We start from the raw sequence: 17,766 nt of genomic DNA, 5'->3' as shown, positions 1-17,766 counted from the left end.
GTGCTGTCGTATTTGGGGCCCTGAATTCCCGAACTCCGCTGAGACTACCTTAGTGTGGCGTATTAGCACGGGCCGTTTGTAGCGAGCAATTGGCCGTCGTCGGCTTAGTGGCCCGTTCAAGGCTAGTTCCTGCCCCGAAGTGAGCCGACCTGATTTTCCCCGCAGCGGCATCCCCGGATATTTGCTCCTCGTCCGGGGAAGAGATGAAGGAAGGATGGAGACTTCGTCAAACGGCGTGACTACGGGCAAATCAAACTTTCCCCATATTAAGACTAGGGGGTTCTAACCTGATTGAGATAAAGGGTGAAACCACTATGTGAGCACTACGACCAAAGTAGAAATAATGAGAATAATGAGGGAAGCCCCTCTTTGCTGTTCCGAAACTCCGCTGAATACATATTTGACTTTATGGCCTGGTCTCTTCTCTGCAAATGCAAAGATGTTAGTGAGACCGTGCTTCAATCTTAATGGAAGCGACCTACCAGTCTCAGATCCAACCAGAGGCCTCGGCCTCCGACATGGAATCCACTACTCCACCCGATAAGCCTAGTCTCCAGAAACGAAGACACCCCCGTTCCGCCGCAACCTACCCCCGGAAGCGGGCTACTCAAGCATGCCAAACTTGTCGCCTTAGACGCACAAAGTGCGATAATACCCGGCCCTCTTGTGCATCCTGTGTGCGGCTCGGGGCGGAATGTTCCTACCAGCAGCCTTGCTTTTCGACGTGAGTGTATAGGGAGCGATCAAATTGTCACCAAATGTTCAAAGAAACACAATTAACCAAGCAACAGATTTGATTCCGCCAGTCTGGCGATTCTCAAACGGATCGATGATCTGGAATCACTGATCCAGACCAAGGTGAACGATCTACCTCCGGTGGGTCCGTCTAACGTTCCCCTTTCTACATCGCCGCTTAGCATATCCCATGAAATTTGGTCACCTGTGCTTGACCAGCAGACACAATGGAAACCCTCTTTTATCAACATTGAGGAGGTTCTCAGATGGCCTGTTTTCGATGACCAAGAACTTGAACCGCGACTGTATCTAATATCTCCATCCGAAGAGAACACAAGTTATCAGGACCTACCGATATCCGTGGATCTTGACCTCCATGCGGCCGACCACCTCGTTCACAGTTTCTTCAATAATGTACACATCTTCAACCCTACGCTAAAGGAGGAGGATATCAACGAATATGTGAGGACTGTGCGATTGAATGGTATTGGGTGGGACGCAATGTCTTGTCTGTTGGTGAGTGCCCCTAATCTATTTTCATTTCCCTTGCTCATGGCATACCAGCTTCTCATATACGCCAATGGTTCAATCGCGACACCATTTGTAAGGAATGGGCAGGGCGTATCTTCTAGTCTGTTTCACCAGTCAACGGAATTTTTACAAGCCGAAGCATATTTCCTTGCCGCGCAGAAGCGGATGGGCATGCTGCTCTGCAGAAGCGGTGCGATTGAAGCGCAATGCTTTTTTCTAGCCGGTGTGTATCTAATGACAACATTGCGGTCGGTGGAGGCATGGAGGATGTTTGTGCAAGCACTGGCGTGCTGTCGGGGATTTTCCATTCCCCATACCCATGGTAACCGTCACGAAGACGCGTGGGACACGAAGCAGAGAATATACTGGACCTGCTTGAAGTCTGAGCTGTAAGTAGACCGAGCCCAAACCAACCGGCATTGTCTAATATCACGTTGATAGAGAGCTGCGGCTGGAATTAAATCTTTACCAAAAGAATGTTCTGGATCTGACATACCCTACATTCTTTCCGTCGCCTCCAGAAGAGCTCAAGTCCAAAGATGAAGCGGCATGGTACTTCTACCTCGCCGAAATCGCTTTGCGACGACTGGAAAACCGCATTCTGGGCTATCTTTACCGACCTTACGCGGTAGACTCACAATCCAACATGGAAGCTGTGATTCTTGACTTCGAGGAGCAAGCAGACGCATGGTAGGCAATGTCTCAGATTGAACAAGACATCAATTAATAAATGCTAGGCTGCGATCTCTTCCCGAAGCATTGGCTCCAGATGCAGGCAATCCCCGTACAGACCAATATGAGCCCTTCCGATTCATTCTCAGTGGTCATTTCCTTGACTGTCAAGAGACAATGTACTGGCACTTTCTGGTCGAGGCCGTACATGGCCGAGCGGAAGGAAACAGCGACATCCTTCTGCGCAAAGGACTGAGGGTCTGTGTTGATAGAATACAGCAGAATCGCACAGGATTCTACCATCGTCACCACGGAACATGGCTCATGCTCCGGTCGTGTACAAGGAGTGCGTTGGTGCTACTTGCAGCTGAGCGCAGCGTAGAGCTGGTCCACTTACTACCTCTAGGCTGGGAGGCGGTGGTATTTGATGTTTGTAGGATGCTAGAATTCTGGAAGGATGAGTCCAATGATGTAATGGGGTTGTTCACTGTTGTTCAAACGCTGCTGGAAGCCAGGGGACATTAGTTGGGTATATTTTATTATTTTCACCAGCTGCGCAAAATGTACCGAATAGTAATGGATTATTTCAAGCTATTCTTCAAAGTATTTTAGGCAAATTATGCAAATGTCCCGTGAGAAGGAAGTTCCCGGATGGATGTAACCTGGTCCGCGATGCAGGTTCCACTCTCATGGCTTAAGTCCGATACTCCGCGATGCAGGCTTACTTTGTACTGGAGATATTTCAATAACGCAAAGTATTGCAAAGCTCGCATTACTCAAGAAATTTAGATAATGGTTGGCTTTAAGAAAGTGATCTGCCGGCTGGAAGTGCAATCGCTTTCTGTTTTACCATCTCCTCACACTCTGTTCTGCCATTATGTCGGCGATTGATGTCGAATACGTGCTGTCAGAACTCTCTTTGAATGAGAAGGTCTCATTGCTCTCAGGTTTGTCACCGTAACCAGTTCGAATTTGCGCCGCTGACCAGATCAAAAGGAATCGATGGCTGGCACACAGCAGCAATCCCGCGACTTGGGATCCCCTCAATTCGCATGTCAGATGGGCCAAACGGTGTTCGCGGCACCCGCTTTTTTAACGGAGTTCCTGCAGCATGTTTGCCCTGTGCCACGGCATTAGGTGCTTCATTTGACGCGGAGCTCATATTTTCGCTTGGAAAGCTCCTTGGTCTGGAATGCAAGGCAAAGGGCGCTCATGTCCTCCTAGGTCCAACGATCAATATTCAACGAAGTCCCCTTGGAGGTCGCGGGTTTGAGTCGTTCTCCGAAGATCCTGTCCTTTCGGGCTCCTTGGCTGCGAGTTATTGCTTGGGCGTGCAGAGTGAGAACGTGATCCCGACGCCGAAGCACCTTGTATGCAACGACCAAGAGCATGAGCGTGTTGCTGTGAGCTCGCTTGTCACTGAGCGTGCTCTACGGGAGATATATTTGCTTCCCTTTCAGCTAGCCATCACGAGCGCCAACCCCGGAGCACTCATGACCTCGTACAATAAGGTCAACGGATGTCACGCCAGCGAAAGCCCGGACCTGCTCCAGAATGTTGTTCGAAAGGAATGGGATTATAAAGGTCTCATAATGAGTGACTGGTTCGTTGTTTCGCTTACTTAATACTTCCATGGCTGACCAGAACAGGTTCGGCACCTATAGTGTCTCCGAGGCCGTCAATGCCGGTCTGGACCTTGAAATGCCTGGCCCATCTCGATTTCGTGGGCCGGGCTTGGTTCATGCCATAACATCGAACAAGGTCTCCGAGAGGACTATCAATGACCGGGTTCGCACTGTTTTGGAATTAATAAAGCAAGCAGCTACCTCGGGAATCCCCGAGAATGCGCCCGAAGTCCAACGGAACCTTCCCGAGGACAAAGCATTACTCCGCAGAGCAGCCGCCGAGTCTATTGTTCTTCTCAAAAATAGTGATCAGATTCTTCCTCTTGATCCGATTAAAAGGACCCTTGTGATCGGACCTAATGCCAACATCGCAGCGTACTGCGGCGGTGGCTCTGCGGCCCTGTCACCTTATTATGCCATTACACCCCTGGAAGGAATCAGTAACAGCTGTACCGGGGGTGTAACCTTCTCACAGGGAGTGTATAGCCACAAAGAGCTACCACTTCTAGGAGACCAGCTGAAAACTGAAGATGGTCAGACCGGATATATATTCAGTGTGTTTACCGAACCCTCTTCCAACAAGGACAGAAAGGCTGTAGACATCCTACACATGAAAAGTAGCTCCGCCTTTTTGATGGACTACAAGCATCCAGAAGTCCACTCAGACCTCTACTATATCACCATGGAAGGGATCTTCGAGCCCACAGAAAGTGGGATATATGACTTTGGCCTTACGGTAGCTGGTACCGGAGAGCTCTTCATTGATGGAGAAAAGGTAGTCGATAACAAGGCCAATCAGCGACAGGGAACATCCTTTTTTGGAATCGGGACCCCAGAAGAGTGTGGCTCCAAGTACCTCGAAGCAAATCAACGGTACAAGATTGTTGTCGACTACGGTACTGCTCCGACTTCGAACCTGAAACTACACGGGGTCGTGTCATTTGGACCGGGAGGTCTGCGAGTGGGAGGATGCAAACGGATTGACACAGAACGAGCCATTCAAGAGGCTGTCGATCTGGCAGCTACAGCTGATCAGGTAATTATTTGCGTCGGGCTCAGTGGTGAATGGGAAAGTGAAGGATTTGACCGTTCACACATGGATCTCCCGCCCATGTCGGATCAGCTAGTTGAAAGAGTCCTCGCTATCCATCCAAATGCCGTGGTTGTTGTGCAAAGTGGAACGCCTGTAACCATGCCGTGGGCTCGGGACGTGAAGGCACTTCTTCATGCGTGGTATGGTGGGAATGAAACAGGGAATGGCATTGCGGATGTCATCTTTGGGAATGTGAATCCGGTGGGTAGCAATCAAGTTGTATATTCCTCATACACACCAGCTAACTTTACATCCCAGTCTGGCAAACTTCCTCTCAGCTTCCCAGAATCTATCGAGCAGAACCCGGCATACTTGTCTTATCGATCAGAAGGAGGCAGGGTTTTGTATAGCGAGGACGTTTACGTCGGTTACCGTTACTACGAAAAGATCAAAGTGAAGCCTCTCTTCGCATTTGGTCATGGTCTCTCGTACACAGCATTCCGCCTCTCAACGCTTGCTGTTTCCCAGCCGTTGAAGGCTTTGAACAGAGTCAAGGAGGAAGTGCTGGCAGTTTCAGTCTCAGTGGAGAATGTTGGATCTTGCAGTGGGGCGGAGACTGTTCAGGTATACATCTCACCACCTTCCAACGCTAGCATTGGCCGCCCTGTGAGAGAGCTCAAGGGGTTTAAAAAGGTCAAACTCCAACAGGGCGACAAACAAGAAGTCGTGATTATCATCCCGGTTGCCCTGGCGACCAGTTTCTGGGATGAAAGGCTGTCTGCCTGGCTTAGTGAAGCGGGAGAATATACAGTCACCGTTGCTGGTACTGGTGAGCAGAATGTTCTCTCGACAGGATTCACGATTTCCCATACCAGGGAATGGAACGGCTTGTTTGAGCCTATCATGCCTGCACCATGATTTGAATGTTAGGAGTTAACCTGGGTGTTTACTGGGACACCGAACTATCTTCTTTCCCAGTCTATGTTGTTTGCATTTCTTTATAAAGGATTATCTTGGCACAGACCTACCCAATGAGTTGGTAATCAAGTAGACTAGGGGTTTGTTTCAAGGATGTAATTGGCAATCAGGACTTATAAAAAATGCAGTGTCGTTGAGAGCAGAGTTTTGTCAAAAGCCTTGTGCTATAGTAATAAGACTATTCTCGGCTCTATGCAATAAAGTGCGGCTACTAAGTGGGGCTCTTTTGGGGGCGTAGGTAGTCTCAAAAGCCGCAAAAGCCGGGCCTGAGCTTTGGGGCTGTTCGCCAAAGACCGAGGCCGAAAAAGGTTCCGGTGCCACCAACTACCTACCGCCTTGGCCTGTAGATTATTCATATTACTTGGCCTATATCATAAAGACCCATTTTCTTGACCTGTTCTATTTCTCTAGCTGCTAGTTTCAGGCGGCCGCGTTTTGCGTTCTCTAAATTCCAAGCCTTTTTGGTTCGCCATCCAAGAGTACACTCTCCAAATATAACCACAATCATCCTTCAGCCTTCATCACACACATCGATCTTCGCCTATCATGGCCACATCCCTCAAACCAGCCCCCACCATTACTGTGTTCCGCGGTTTCCCCGAAAAAGGTTGCTACACCTGGTCGCCGTTTGTCACTAAGCTCGAGGCCCGGTTACGTTTTGGCAATATCAACTACAGCATCGAGGCAGGTTCACCCCCAAAAGGTCCTAGGGGCAAGGTACCCTACATCAAACTCGAGGACGATGGCCAGTCTCAATCTATGTCCGACTCTACCCTAATCGCAAAGTTGTTCATTGCGTCTGGATACCTAGAGGATCTCAATCACAGACTCTCCCCCGTGGAGAAAGCCCAAGACCTTTCCCTCAAGGCCCTGCTAGAGGATAAGCTCTATTTCTACCAGGGCTACGAGCGGTGGGTCGTAAACTATTACGCCATGCGCTCCAAAATCCTAGCAAGCGTCCCCTGGCCTGTGCAGGTGATTGTCGGCAACATAATCTACAACAAGAACGTCCGCAACCAGCAGGGTCAAGGAACAGGCAGCTTCTCTGGCGAGGAAATCGCGATCTTCCGGCAAGAAATCTGGGAATCTGTCAACGGGCTCTTATCAGCTGCGCACGCCCAGCATCAGGATCGGGAAGGGCCCTTCTGGGTGTGGGGCGGCGATGCCCCCACCGAGGCCGATACAGTGGTGTTTGGCTTTGTGGTGTCAGGCCTGGTCTGCGGAGCGTAAGTACACATCCAAGGTGGTATGCCTCAGGGTATACCTCAGCTGATGATAAACCGTGCTGACTGTTCGGAAGGGCTCCGGAGACCAAGGAGATTGTGAATAGTTACCCGGCGCTGGTCAAGTATGCTCGAAAGATCCATGAGAAGTATTTCCCGGATTATCAGCTCTGGGAGTAAGTTGGGATTCATAATTTGCTATATCCCTTTCCCTTACATTTGAAAATGTAACGTTACCGGTGTTGAAATCCCAGTCAATTCACAGTGATTAACCTAGGATGGTTATAATACGGAACCTGTTTCGAAAACATAATCAAGTATTTTTGTCTTTAACTCATAATTAGAACAAATCCACATTCAGGCAACTTTGGGGATTCATCAAGATATATGACGGGCTCTGAGCTGGGTTCAAATGTTGAAAAGATATAAATGACATTTGAGAGATTGGGACTGAAATTTGTATACCAATCACGATTAGTTAGGAAAAGGCTAGTTGTTCCATAGCGTATCCCCGTCACTGATTTCCTATGAAATTGCATATCTGTCTTGTGGCTCTAGGATATCTACCATGTTGGGGGGATATAATAATCCTCCCAACGATCCGACTCAGCATCTTTGAAAGTATCAATAGTACCTTCTACTCCTTTGGGCCCAATAGACCAGACGCCGTCTTCAACCAGCTTGCGCCAACAATCCAACAAACGCTCCAGCCGCTGAGGGCGGTAGTAGTCACCACCAAAAGGCTTGAATCCATGCTGAAAGAGGTCTGCAAAGCTTCCCCTATCAGTAAGCTCCCCATCGCTTCTTCGTGCGCCTACGCTCCTACCCCAACCATCATTGAGGGTGAAGGGAAGTAAAAGCCGAAATCCGTCCTCAGCCGTGTCAAGGCCGTTTCTCTCCACCGCCGCGGTATATAGGCCTGCAGAGACACGAGACGGTGTGAGCGTATCGGTTGATATTGAATAGTAATCCAATAATAAAAAAGGAGTTGTTGTTCTCGTGAGCTGAATAGGACGCTGGTCGCCGCCTTCGGCGGGGAAAAGGCATACTGGCGGTGCGGTGTGCTGAGAGTGGGGTAAGACGGTAAATGGCTGTGCTGCTATAAACCTAGACGAGTCGGCCGGAGGTAAGAGAAGGCCCGGAGCGATGTAGTGGAACCGGGGGCGTCTCGCGCGCGTTAGAAACGAACGCGCAAAGGAAGGATCGGGCACCAAGGCGGCATTTAGGACGGTTGATGCGACAAGTGGCTCTGGATTATCCGTATCAATCCTGGAAATAGGGCCTATTAGTGATAGTGGGTTTGGCAGCTGTGAGATACGCGCCTCAATGGCCCGACACAGCCGATCCCACGCGCCGACACACGTAGTAACCTGGGCTTCGCTATAGGGGCGCCACTCCCAGGGCCCGATTTTCTCGAAGTCGAACAGGGCTGGCTCTTCATGAGGCGAAGCCACAACCTTTCCAAGCTGAATAAGGTTGATCCAGTGGGAGAGCACTGTCTCTAGTGGGTTCCAAATGTCTGGATGATCCTCAACTGGGAACCCGTAGTCATAGGAATCAAGATGCATGAAGACTGCGACGCGATGGAAGCGTTGGTGGTAGATAACACCGCCACCGCTGCCCTCGCCCGATAAGCCCACAGGGCTCAAGCGCACCAGGCTATCAACCGGCTGGTCTTGAAGATCAGCTACAAATTCCTCAATAAGGCCGTCCGGCGTAGGGAGCCCCCATGCGAAAATAGAGAGTGGCGGGGGAAACTGGTCAGGGTTATCACTAGGAGGTATCATAGCGGTGTCAAGGAAAGCCACCAGTGATGGATCAAGCCTTGGACGAAGAGCTTCAGCTTCTGCACCGAACGCCGTGAAAAAGTTGGTGCTATTTTCATTCAGAGTTGCTAGCGGACGACCTTCAGCGAGCCAGGAATATTGGGCCAGATAGTTGTATAGAGCTGCACATCGTGGGTAATCCATCCCTTCGACATCATCTCGTGGAGGGTTATCTGGCCTGACAAGCAAGCCAGTGATATCCGGAAGTTGAGAAACATCCATTGAGATGAAATCGGAGTGTGTGGCTGCGTACCAGGTGAGAACCCTCGCTTATTAATAAAGGACAATGTGCAAAGAAAAGAATATATTATGAAGTGTTGAGTGGGGTTGGTGGGCGGAATCAGGAAGCTAGAAGGCGTAATTCTACCGAGCAAAAGCGGCGAGGGGGTGAGCACTAATCCGGAAAGTGGAACATTTGAACCAAAATCTGCCATGATAATGCAAAGAGGACTTCGAATATACACATGGTAAGCTTATTTGTTTACTGCGATAGCCAATTCTTAGCTAATCGATATAGAGGGTTACATCAGGAGGGGGATCCAACAGGGCCTCCGGCTAGAATTTGCCATATTCTGCGGACTTCATGAAGACGATCCACGAGCCTTAGAAGATCCAGATCTGTTCAAGAAAATGTGGTTTACCAAGGGCTCAGATAAGCTTATCTTTGATTTTATCATCTCGTTTTGGATAAAACTCAAATCATTTATGATCCAACGGTTAGTGCATGAGGAGAAGGCATGGATAGATGATTATGGGGATTGGCTGGTTCACGAGGGAGAAACCATGGACGAAGCAAAAGCGACGATGGATTACGCAGAGCGTCAGAGGCTCAGTGATGAAGCCATACAAGAGTCCGAGCGGATAAGAGAAGAGGAGCGACAAGAACAAGAAAGGTACGATGCGGAAGAAGATGCAATGTTTGAAAACGAGCATACACAGGAGCTGGAGGAAAGATGATCAATATGAGCCATTTTTCAGCTTTATCATGGGCAAAAGTAAGGCAGTTTACTGTCATTAAAGGTTTTATGAATTCTCTGTCTCACTCATGTCCAAATTACTTGACATTCAGTAGGCAAGGAAGCAACTGAAGTGTATATAGATTTAGCGTTCAACGTAAATTCATCAAAACAGGTTTAACTAGTGGATATCCACATCAAAAGAAAGTGATAATCTAAGCTGCACTAATGACAAGGTAGTTTCTGTAGATCATCATGATGTAGGCAAGGCTTCACGTTCCTGATCAAGGTCGACTTGGTAAGCTTCCAGGGAGTTTTGAAGTATTGAATGGAACCTTCTCTACGTTGCACAACCCCAACCCATCCGTATCTATGGTGTACATCGGCCAGGGTTAAGTGCCTGATTTTTCAGTGTTGGTGCCTTATATGTGCCTGATTCTAAACTGGCAGAAATTAGAATACCTGAATTACGATGACAGAGACCGTAATAATTCGGTTGTGTGAATAAAGTCTTCGCCATCCAGTGTCTTCTCGTGCGCGTTCCGGACCAGGAGGATTTGACATGTACTATCAACGATATATTGTCATTTTACAAAGAATCAGTCATTGGTGACGAGTATGAGAGCTTTGTACATCAGCAGGCGCGTGTGCAAAACACTTCCGTGGGCCAGGTGTTGGAGCATCTCACGGTGACGGTGGCGGACTTCGAAGGCGTGTTGCGGGCAATAGACAGCAATATGAATCTGCATCATTTGGTGCATAGGTGAGGGGAGATGTCTTGTGTTACTTTAAGTGTGAGCGTTATTGGGTGATCTGGAAATCTTGATAATATTTGTGATCCTTTACTAGAAATAGCCTACACATAGAGGCTAGAGAAAGGAAGATAGAGTATGCAACAGAATGATCAAACCCATAGAAAAGAATAAATCAAGGAGGATTTAAGTCGAAGATTTAATTCAAATTGTTCGCCACTTGGAATCCGTAACACCCTTTTTCCTCTTGATTAGTTAGTCGTTTTATATCTGGTTTTATGTGAGGATATACGTTAGCCCATGATCTTTGACCAACATGACGTCCAATGACTGTCCATCAAGTTCAAGATCCTCCGGCGGTGCTCTATGCCATCCTTTTTCCTACACTTCTTCCACCCTTACATAAGAGAGAAAGCCCTCCAAAGATGCTGTGCAACTGTGATAGTATGGAACATGTCTGTGGAACCTGCTGTACAACGCCCCGTGCTACGCATAGTAATTTATTCCAAATAGTCAAACACTGATATAAGCGAACTGTTCAAACGCTGGCCAGAAGGAATTAGTTATGTCAGGGGAGATGACTTTGTGGCTACCTCATAATTATCGACCATCCTGTTCGTATGTTAGAGATGGCACCGTGGCTCTTGGACACAACACTGGAAGGATATCGGTTCTCAGATTCCATTGATAGTTATATCATTGAAAGTCGTCTTCACATTCCTTTCTATTATCTAATGACTTCAAGGAACCATGGAAGATTCCAAGCGTAGACGCAAGGCTTAGGAGAGCAGTATATGGACAATGTCTAGTACTATGTCGGGATACTTTCGCCAGTGTCTCATCAGACAAGGAAGTTGGCGAGTAACAGCATATGTGTGACTCATTGCAATTTGTGAAAGATGCAATCAGGGCTGTAAATGAGAAGTTTCGACCTTGGAGAGATTAAAGGAGCCCTATAGCGGGAGGCAATCCCGTTTCTAAAAACACCCAAATGTTATCAACGATGTCTTCAATCGCCCTCGTGACGCAAGCAGATGTGACAATGAACGGACGGCACATATCCCACACGCTGATGGATGTAGTTTGGTGGGTGACCATCAGCGAATCCTCACTGTTGTAGATTTTCTTTTTTTTTTTTTTTTTTTTTTGGCATTAGAATTTCATACCTCGATTAATTAATCATTGATCATAATATGACGCTTCGCTTCACTCCTCTTACCAAACACAAGGCTGTTAGATATCAAGGATGTTAGCCGTGTCATGATAAGTCTACGAAGGTGTACAACATATAGACGCCACAAATGCTCCATTTAACTATATACAAATTGATGCCTGGGTGCCTTATCGCCTGATTTATGACCGCTCCCTAATTACACCGCTCCATACCGTGTCGTAAATATTGTTATTGCACAATTCCAACATTGGGGTGATGTATGATTTTGTATGGCACGAAAAGCTTCAATTTACCTAGACAGCTGCCTAGGAGATAGAACCACAGTGCGTCACTTATTAAGGCCTTGGTCACTGTAATTCAGAAATTTTTATTTTCTGCAAGTTCAAAATTAATAGACCGATTATAATCAGGCATTATTTGTATGCAAATCGGACATTTCACCCCTGGCGTCAATGGATACCGCCTACGTAATAAGTCCTTATCTCTGTAGATTCAAAAAAAAATCTCCATCTACTGAGGTGCACATATTTCTGGAGACTAGAGTGACGATTCTCAACTAGGGATTAGGAGCCTAGAGCCCCCCTACCCGTGCCAACGTTAAATATTTGCTTATTGTGAATTATTTGAGCTTAGTTCGTCATGCAAGAAAATAACTTCAGAGACTTCAACGGGCCGAGAATGGTGTCGGAGCATACAGACCGGCATACCGGGGATTTAATTAATCCAGGTTGTGCAGTAATTTTGAATTAGTAATCCGTAATCCATATAAATTGCTAGGAAAAGGGATACTGAAATACAGAGATTTTAACACCATTGATTGGACCCATACATTTCAGGATACCAGTGTATTCGACAGTTATGAGCCCGGTTCGCACCCAGTAAGGCCACGATCACCAAAGTATAGGGCCGAACACCCCCCAAAGCTATCCCCAATAGCCCCTGAAGCGGTACAGCAACCCCTGAAGCTATCCCTATAGCACCCAGCGCTGTATGGCAACCCTGAATCCATCAATGGAAGCAGCATCAATTCTCTCCGCCATGAAGGGCGATAAACTGAAGGACTCGCCGCAGTGGCTCACTTGGTATGCTCGGGTGCAGCTATATGCGACACAGAAGAATGTTTGGGACCACTGTGATCCCAATACCTCCCCTACTGAGAGACCGGAAGCTCTAAAAGAGCCAATTGAACCGGAATACCCAGAGGATGGGAGTGAAACTGATCGGAGATATTGGAGAGATCGTATGGATATATACAAATTGAGATATGCTCGATGGGAGAAACAGGCGAAAGGACTGAGCGATGTAAATGAATATATCCTCACCTACCTGGATTCAATGCACCATCTCAATCTGATAGGACATCATACACCGTATGACAGATTGGTATACCTGAAATCTCGCTTTGCTCGGTCGACGGCGTATGAGGAGGAGGTTCGAATGAAATGGAAGGTCTTCGCTATGCAAAAACCGACGGGGGATATTGAGCTGTGGCTACAGCAGTGGAATTCCCTAAGAGAGCAAGCGATCAGCCTTGGTATCAACGTTGGAGATGCCAATAGGGACTTCCTACACGCAGTGAAAGAAGTGCTTCCTATCTGGTGGCAGGGTAAATACCAAGAGATTGTCATCGACAAGAAGGTGTACGATACCCGAGATCTCATCGAATCTTTTCGCGCAATGAATAGAGAAATAGGGGTGCTAAAGGTATCATCAACCTCGCCCCCGAAGAGCGCCTTTTCCACCTGGCAAGGGCACCCAGAAGCTAAGCCTGAAGCCAAACCCCAGGCTTCACAGGCTTCACAGGCTTCACAGGCTTCACAAGAGAACCTACCCTTCGAAAAGAGGAAATGCCCCTGTGGTAACACCCATCCTAAGCATAGGGTCACCGAATGCTGGGTTTTAAACGAGGAAATTCGACCGGAAGGGCTGAAAATCAGCGAGAGGAAGCTAGAGAAAGCAACCCAGGTGTTAGCAAAGAACCAGGCCTGGAAGAAATGGGTGGAGAAAACCATAGCAGAGTCAAATCAGCTAAGGCAAGCCGAATCCGCCAACCAAGTCAGCTTTGCGACCACCGTCCAGCACCAAAAGGATAAGCAGCAAGGTGCGGATCAGAAGAAGCAAGAAGTGATTAGCCAGCGTGCCCTATCCCTTGCTAAGGAAAGCGATCCTATCCTAAAGAACCGCTGGATTTTAGACACCGGTTCTAGCTCCCATGTGTGCAATAATCGAGATCTCTTCGTCCAATATACCCCAAAAACCACCTACCTCACCACTGGAGACAGCACCACCGAAGTGCTAGGGAAGGGTACGGTTAAATTGATTGGAAGACACCCAGTGAAAGGAAGAATGGAGATCACCCTAAGCGATGCCCTATATTCGCCAGGATTCCACACAAACCTAGTATCGTACTCGATGCTGATGAAGAAAGGGGGGATATGGTGCCAACGTACAAACTGTATCCGGGACCCCAACGATAGGCCAGTCGTCTGTGTGAACCTATGGGATCAATTCAACCTTTGGATATTCGACGAACCCCGGGAAGCACCGCCTCAGCAAGCCTATTTCACACAGAGGAAGTCAGTGGAACCCCTAGAAACAAAGGCATCAAGCGAGCTATGGCACCGGCGATTGGGCCATATTGATCGTAAGAGGATGAAGAAACTCACCACTATGGTGGAAGGGGTTGTCCTCGATGATGAAGAGAAGAAGTCCACCGAGCAAGAATCCCTATGTCAAACCTGCCACTTAGGGCGAGCACCTAAGCAGATATCAAGACGACCAGTTGGACGCACCTTTGGCCGTTTTGGAAGGGTCCATTTTGATCTAATCCAGATACAACCAGCATACAATAAGCACCGCTGGATATCCCACTTCTATCTAGAAGGACCGAGGTTTCACTGGATTATGACCCACGAACTAAAGCCTGAGTGCCAGCTAGCAATCAATCGCTTTGTGGAACTAGCAAGGAACCAGTGGAAGCTGCCAATCAAGGCATTCCACTATGACAATGAGTCCTCCGCCGGAAACACCGCCGAGTATAGCCTCAGCTCAGATGGTATCCTGATATATCACACTCCCCCTGGGCACGCTGAGATGAATGGGTATGCTGAGAGATCTGGCGGGATGATTATAAGCAAAATGAGGATGCTTGCGCTAGAAGGGAAGCTGCCAAAGGACCTATGGCCGGAGTTTGCGAGAGCCGTAGTATGGATTTTGAACCGTACGCCGTCGTATATCACCGCCGAGAATCGCTGGGTCGTGCCGTGGGATGAGGTACGAAAGGAGTTTGCACCGCAAGCACCTAAAATCAACCTATCCAATGTTAGATTGTACGGGAGCTTGGCCTATTGTAGGATTGAGAAGCAAGTGAGAACCGACAAGATGAATCCACGGGCGGAGATTGGTTTCTTGGTGGGATATGTGGCATCAAATATCTGGAATATCTGGTTTCCACATAGTGGAAAAGTGAAGCCTATTAGGGACGCAGTCATCGACGAAACACGGAGATACACCCCTGATTATGAGAGATATCAGCCAATTCCTATGCCAATTGTACAAGAACCACAGGAACTCACCGCCGACGAGGTTGTCAAGGTGATAAATCAACTGCTTACTAGTCAGGAGACTAGGGAGCAAGAGGAAAGGGATCCACGGGATCTAGATGACTCCCAGCAACCAGATACCCAGCGGAATCAGCAGCAAAATCCCCAGCAAGAAGGGATAAATAGGGAGACTACCCCACTTCAGGGGGTGAATCGAGATATATCAATACCCTCACCGATAGTCTCACAAGCGATTCACCGAGTCCCCAAAATCCAGAAACCTCAAGCACCGCCAGGTGCTTTTCCAAGCGACGAAGACCTTCCTCCGCTGCCGATTACCCCGCCCCGAGAACGAGAATCCGAAGCCGATGCTGGCCCAGGTCAGGGGGTGGATATACCAGACGGAGACCTGACCCACCACGAAGCTATTTCTGAAGCTATTTCCGACGTGGAAGATGAGCTAGAAAGGCAGCTACAGGCAGAATTGCTAGCACCAAGCAGGGAGATCACCGGTGGAATTGACGCAAGCAATATTATCAGCGGCAAGCGAAGACGTCAGGCGAGACGAGACCAGGATTTCGCCTACTCCACTTTGGCTACAGAAGAAGACCCGCCAGGAGTACGACACGCCTTTGCAGCAGGCTTATACGCTGAGAAGCCAGAGATCCGGCGTCATCGAGATGATCTTCCACCAGTCCCTAAGCACTGGAAGGATGTTATGAATCATCCTTTCCAAGAAGGCTTCCTCGCAGCAATAAGAAAGGAGATCAATTCCTTAACCGAGAAGGATACCTACGAGGTTGCAGAAAGGCCAAAGGATAGAGGCAAGCAGATACTCCCCTTGCTATGGGTCTTTACGTACAAATTTGATGAAGATGGCTATCTTATCAAGCTAAAGGCTCGTATCTGTGTACGAGGAGATTTAGAAACCATTTCTCATGAAGAAAAGAGGGCTGCCACCCTAGCAGCAAGGACAGCAAGGATGATCTTCGCCTTAGTCGCTGCCTTTGACCTCGATTTAAGACAAAGAGATGCTGTGACGGCGTTCCTGAACAGCAAATTGGACAAGGATATATACACTTATATGCCTGAAGGTTTCCAGATTCCAGGCAAGTGTTGGAAGCTCCGCCGAGCTTTGTACGGTCTACGAGTCTCGCCTAGGCTATGGCAACAAGAAGCAGCCAGCGTACTCCGTAAATTAGGGTTACAGCAAGCACCTGAAGACCCATGTGTTTTTATAGGAGAAGGACTACTAGTCTTCTTCTATGTGGACGATATCTTGATCGCCAGCCACAGATCTGTACGGGAGAAAGCAAAGCAGCTTGAACGAGATCTAGAATCCCACTGGGAATTGACTGATCATGGAGAAGCAGCTTGGTTCCTAAATATCCGAATCATCAGGGATAGGGAGCAGAAGAAGCTATGGCTATGCCAAGATAGCTATGTGACAAGCATCGCGACTCGGTACAATCTGATAGATAGACCACCGGTTTATACCCCACTACCAGTCGTCGATTTGACCCCATTTCAGGGGGTGGCCACCCCGAAAGAGACCCTTCTTTACCAGCAAAAGGTGGGATCTGCTGGGTATGCCACCACTATCACGAGGCCCGACGCCGCAAAGGCCACCGCACGCCTAGCGCAATACCTAACAAACCCAGGTCCCCAGCACCAGCAAGCAGCTGATCGGGTGATATCCTACCTACATTCCACCCGGTGTCTTGCCATTGAATACGGTGTAGGTTCGGGGATAGACTCGGTGCAATTCGCAAGTGATGCTTCGTACGGGGATCATTCTGATAGAAAGAGCTCAGCTGGGTATATCTGCCAAGTGTACGGTGGCCCAGTGGACTGGAAGGCGAGCAAGCAACCCACAGTCACCACTTCCACCACCGAAGCCGAATTACTCGGGCTTTCCGAAGCAGCAAAGCAGCTTCAATGGTGGAGGAGACTACTTAATACCCTTGGTTTCAACCCCTCCCACGAATTGACCATCGATTGTGACAATGAGAGAACTATCAGCCTATTGAAGAGCGAGGATACAGCCTTCGAAACAAAGCTTAGGCACGTCGACATCCATCGCCACTGGCTGAGACAGGAAGTCAAAGAAGGGAGGATACAGGTGAAATGGGTGCCCACAGCAAGCATGGCAGCCGATGGACTCACGAAATTGCTTACTCGGCAAAAGCATGAAGCCTTCATTCAAATGCTTCATATGGTGGATATAGGCCACTTGATAGCATGAAGAAACAGAGATCAGTATGCCGAGGTGTGTGGGGTTCCAGCAATCCCATACTGGCATCGCTGAGGGGGTGTGTCGGAGCATACAGACCGGCATACCGGGGATTTAATTAATCCAGGTTGTGCAGTAATTTTGAATTAGTAATCCGTAATCCATATAAATTGCTAGGAAAAGGGATACTGAAATACAGAGATTTTAACACCATTGATTGGACCCATACATTTCAGGATACCAGTGTATTCGACAAATGGATCGGGCCTTAAAAAACCTGATCAGATCATATTTAAGCCATTGAGCGCGGCAGTCCGGCATACCAGTGATATCATAAGCCTAAAGTTGGGCTAGATTCAGCTGTATCTATGGATATACTTCGAAAATGTATGTCCACGCCTTTGGGAATCGTTCGGGCCGAGTTTTTGCCGCCCACATTGCAGCTGATTTTGACGAGTCATTTTCTGCCGTGCCGACTTTCCGGTG

The 17,766-nt window shown here is 48.2% G+C and overlaps 5 protein-coding genes across 5 annotated transcripts; 4 read left to right on the top strand and 1 right to left on the bottom strand.

The window, feature by feature from the left end:
• Positions 1-467: 467 nt before the first annotated feature.
• On the top strand, positions 468-2,463 carry N7517_000881 (uncharacterized protein; the record flags this gene model as incomplete). The annotated part of the gene is made up of 5 exons (XM_056718611.1): positions 468-724; positions 792-1,251; positions 1,300-1,655; positions 1,708-1,956; positions 2,004-2,463. The coding sequence occupies 5 exons, from the start codon at positions 468-470 to the stop codon at positions 2,461-2,463; spliced, it is 1,782 nt and encodes a 593-aa protein (XP_056582746.1).
• Positions 2,464-2,815: 352 nt separating this feature from the next.
• On the top strand, positions 2,816-5,514 carry N7517_000880 (beta-glucosidase; the record flags this gene model as incomplete). Its single annotated transcript, XM_056718610.1, has 4 exons — positions 2,816-2,885; positions 2,935-3,541; positions 3,588-4,857; positions 4,915-5,514. 4 exons carry the CDS (start codon positions 2,816-2,818, stop codon positions 5,512-5,514), a joined length of 2,547 nt encoding a protein of 848 aa, XP_056582745.1.
• A 606-nt stretch (positions 5,515-6,120) lies between these two features.
• N7517_000879 (glutathione S-transferase family protein) lies at positions 6,121-6,977 on the top strand (the record flags this gene model as incomplete). The annotated part of the gene is made up of 2 exons (XM_056718609.1): positions 6,121-6,800; positions 6,875-6,977. The coding sequence occupies 2 exons, from the start codon at positions 6,121-6,123 to the stop codon at positions 6,975-6,977; spliced, it is 783 nt and encodes a 260-aa protein (XP_056582744.1).
• Positions 6,978-7,360: 383 nt separating this feature from the next.
• N7517_000878 (uncharacterized protein) lies at positions 7,361-8,845 on the bottom strand (the record flags this gene model as incomplete). The annotated part of the gene is made up of 1 exon (XM_056718608.1): positions 7,361-8,845. One exon carries the CDS (start codon positions 8,843-8,845, stop codon positions 7,361-7,363), a length of 1,485 nt encoding a protein of 494 aa, XP_056582743.1.
• Positions 8,846-9,087: 242 nt separating this feature from the next.
• Positions 9,088-9,580, top strand: N7517_000877 (uncharacterized protein; the record flags this gene model as incomplete). Its single annotated transcript, XM_056718607.1, has 2 exons — positions 9,088-9,090; positions 9,143-9,580. 2 exons carry the CDS (start codon positions 9,088-9,090, stop codon positions 9,578-9,580), a joined length of 441 nt encoding a protein of 146 aa, XP_056582742.1.
• Between the last annotated feature and the right edge of the window lie 8,186 nt (positions 9,581-17,766).

The sequence above is a fragment of the Penicillium concentricum genome (genome assembly GCF_028827145.1).
Source record: "Penicillium concentricum strain IBT 3081 chromosome Unknown utg000001l_segment0_segment0, whole genome shotgun sequence".
NCBI classification, from domain to species: Eukaryota; Fungi; Ascomycota; class Eurotiomycetes; order Eurotiales; family Aspergillaceae; genus Penicillium; species Penicillium concentricum.
The sequence above is the reverse complement of the archived record's forward strand: the minus strand, read 5'-3'. Positions and strand labels throughout refer to the sequence as shown.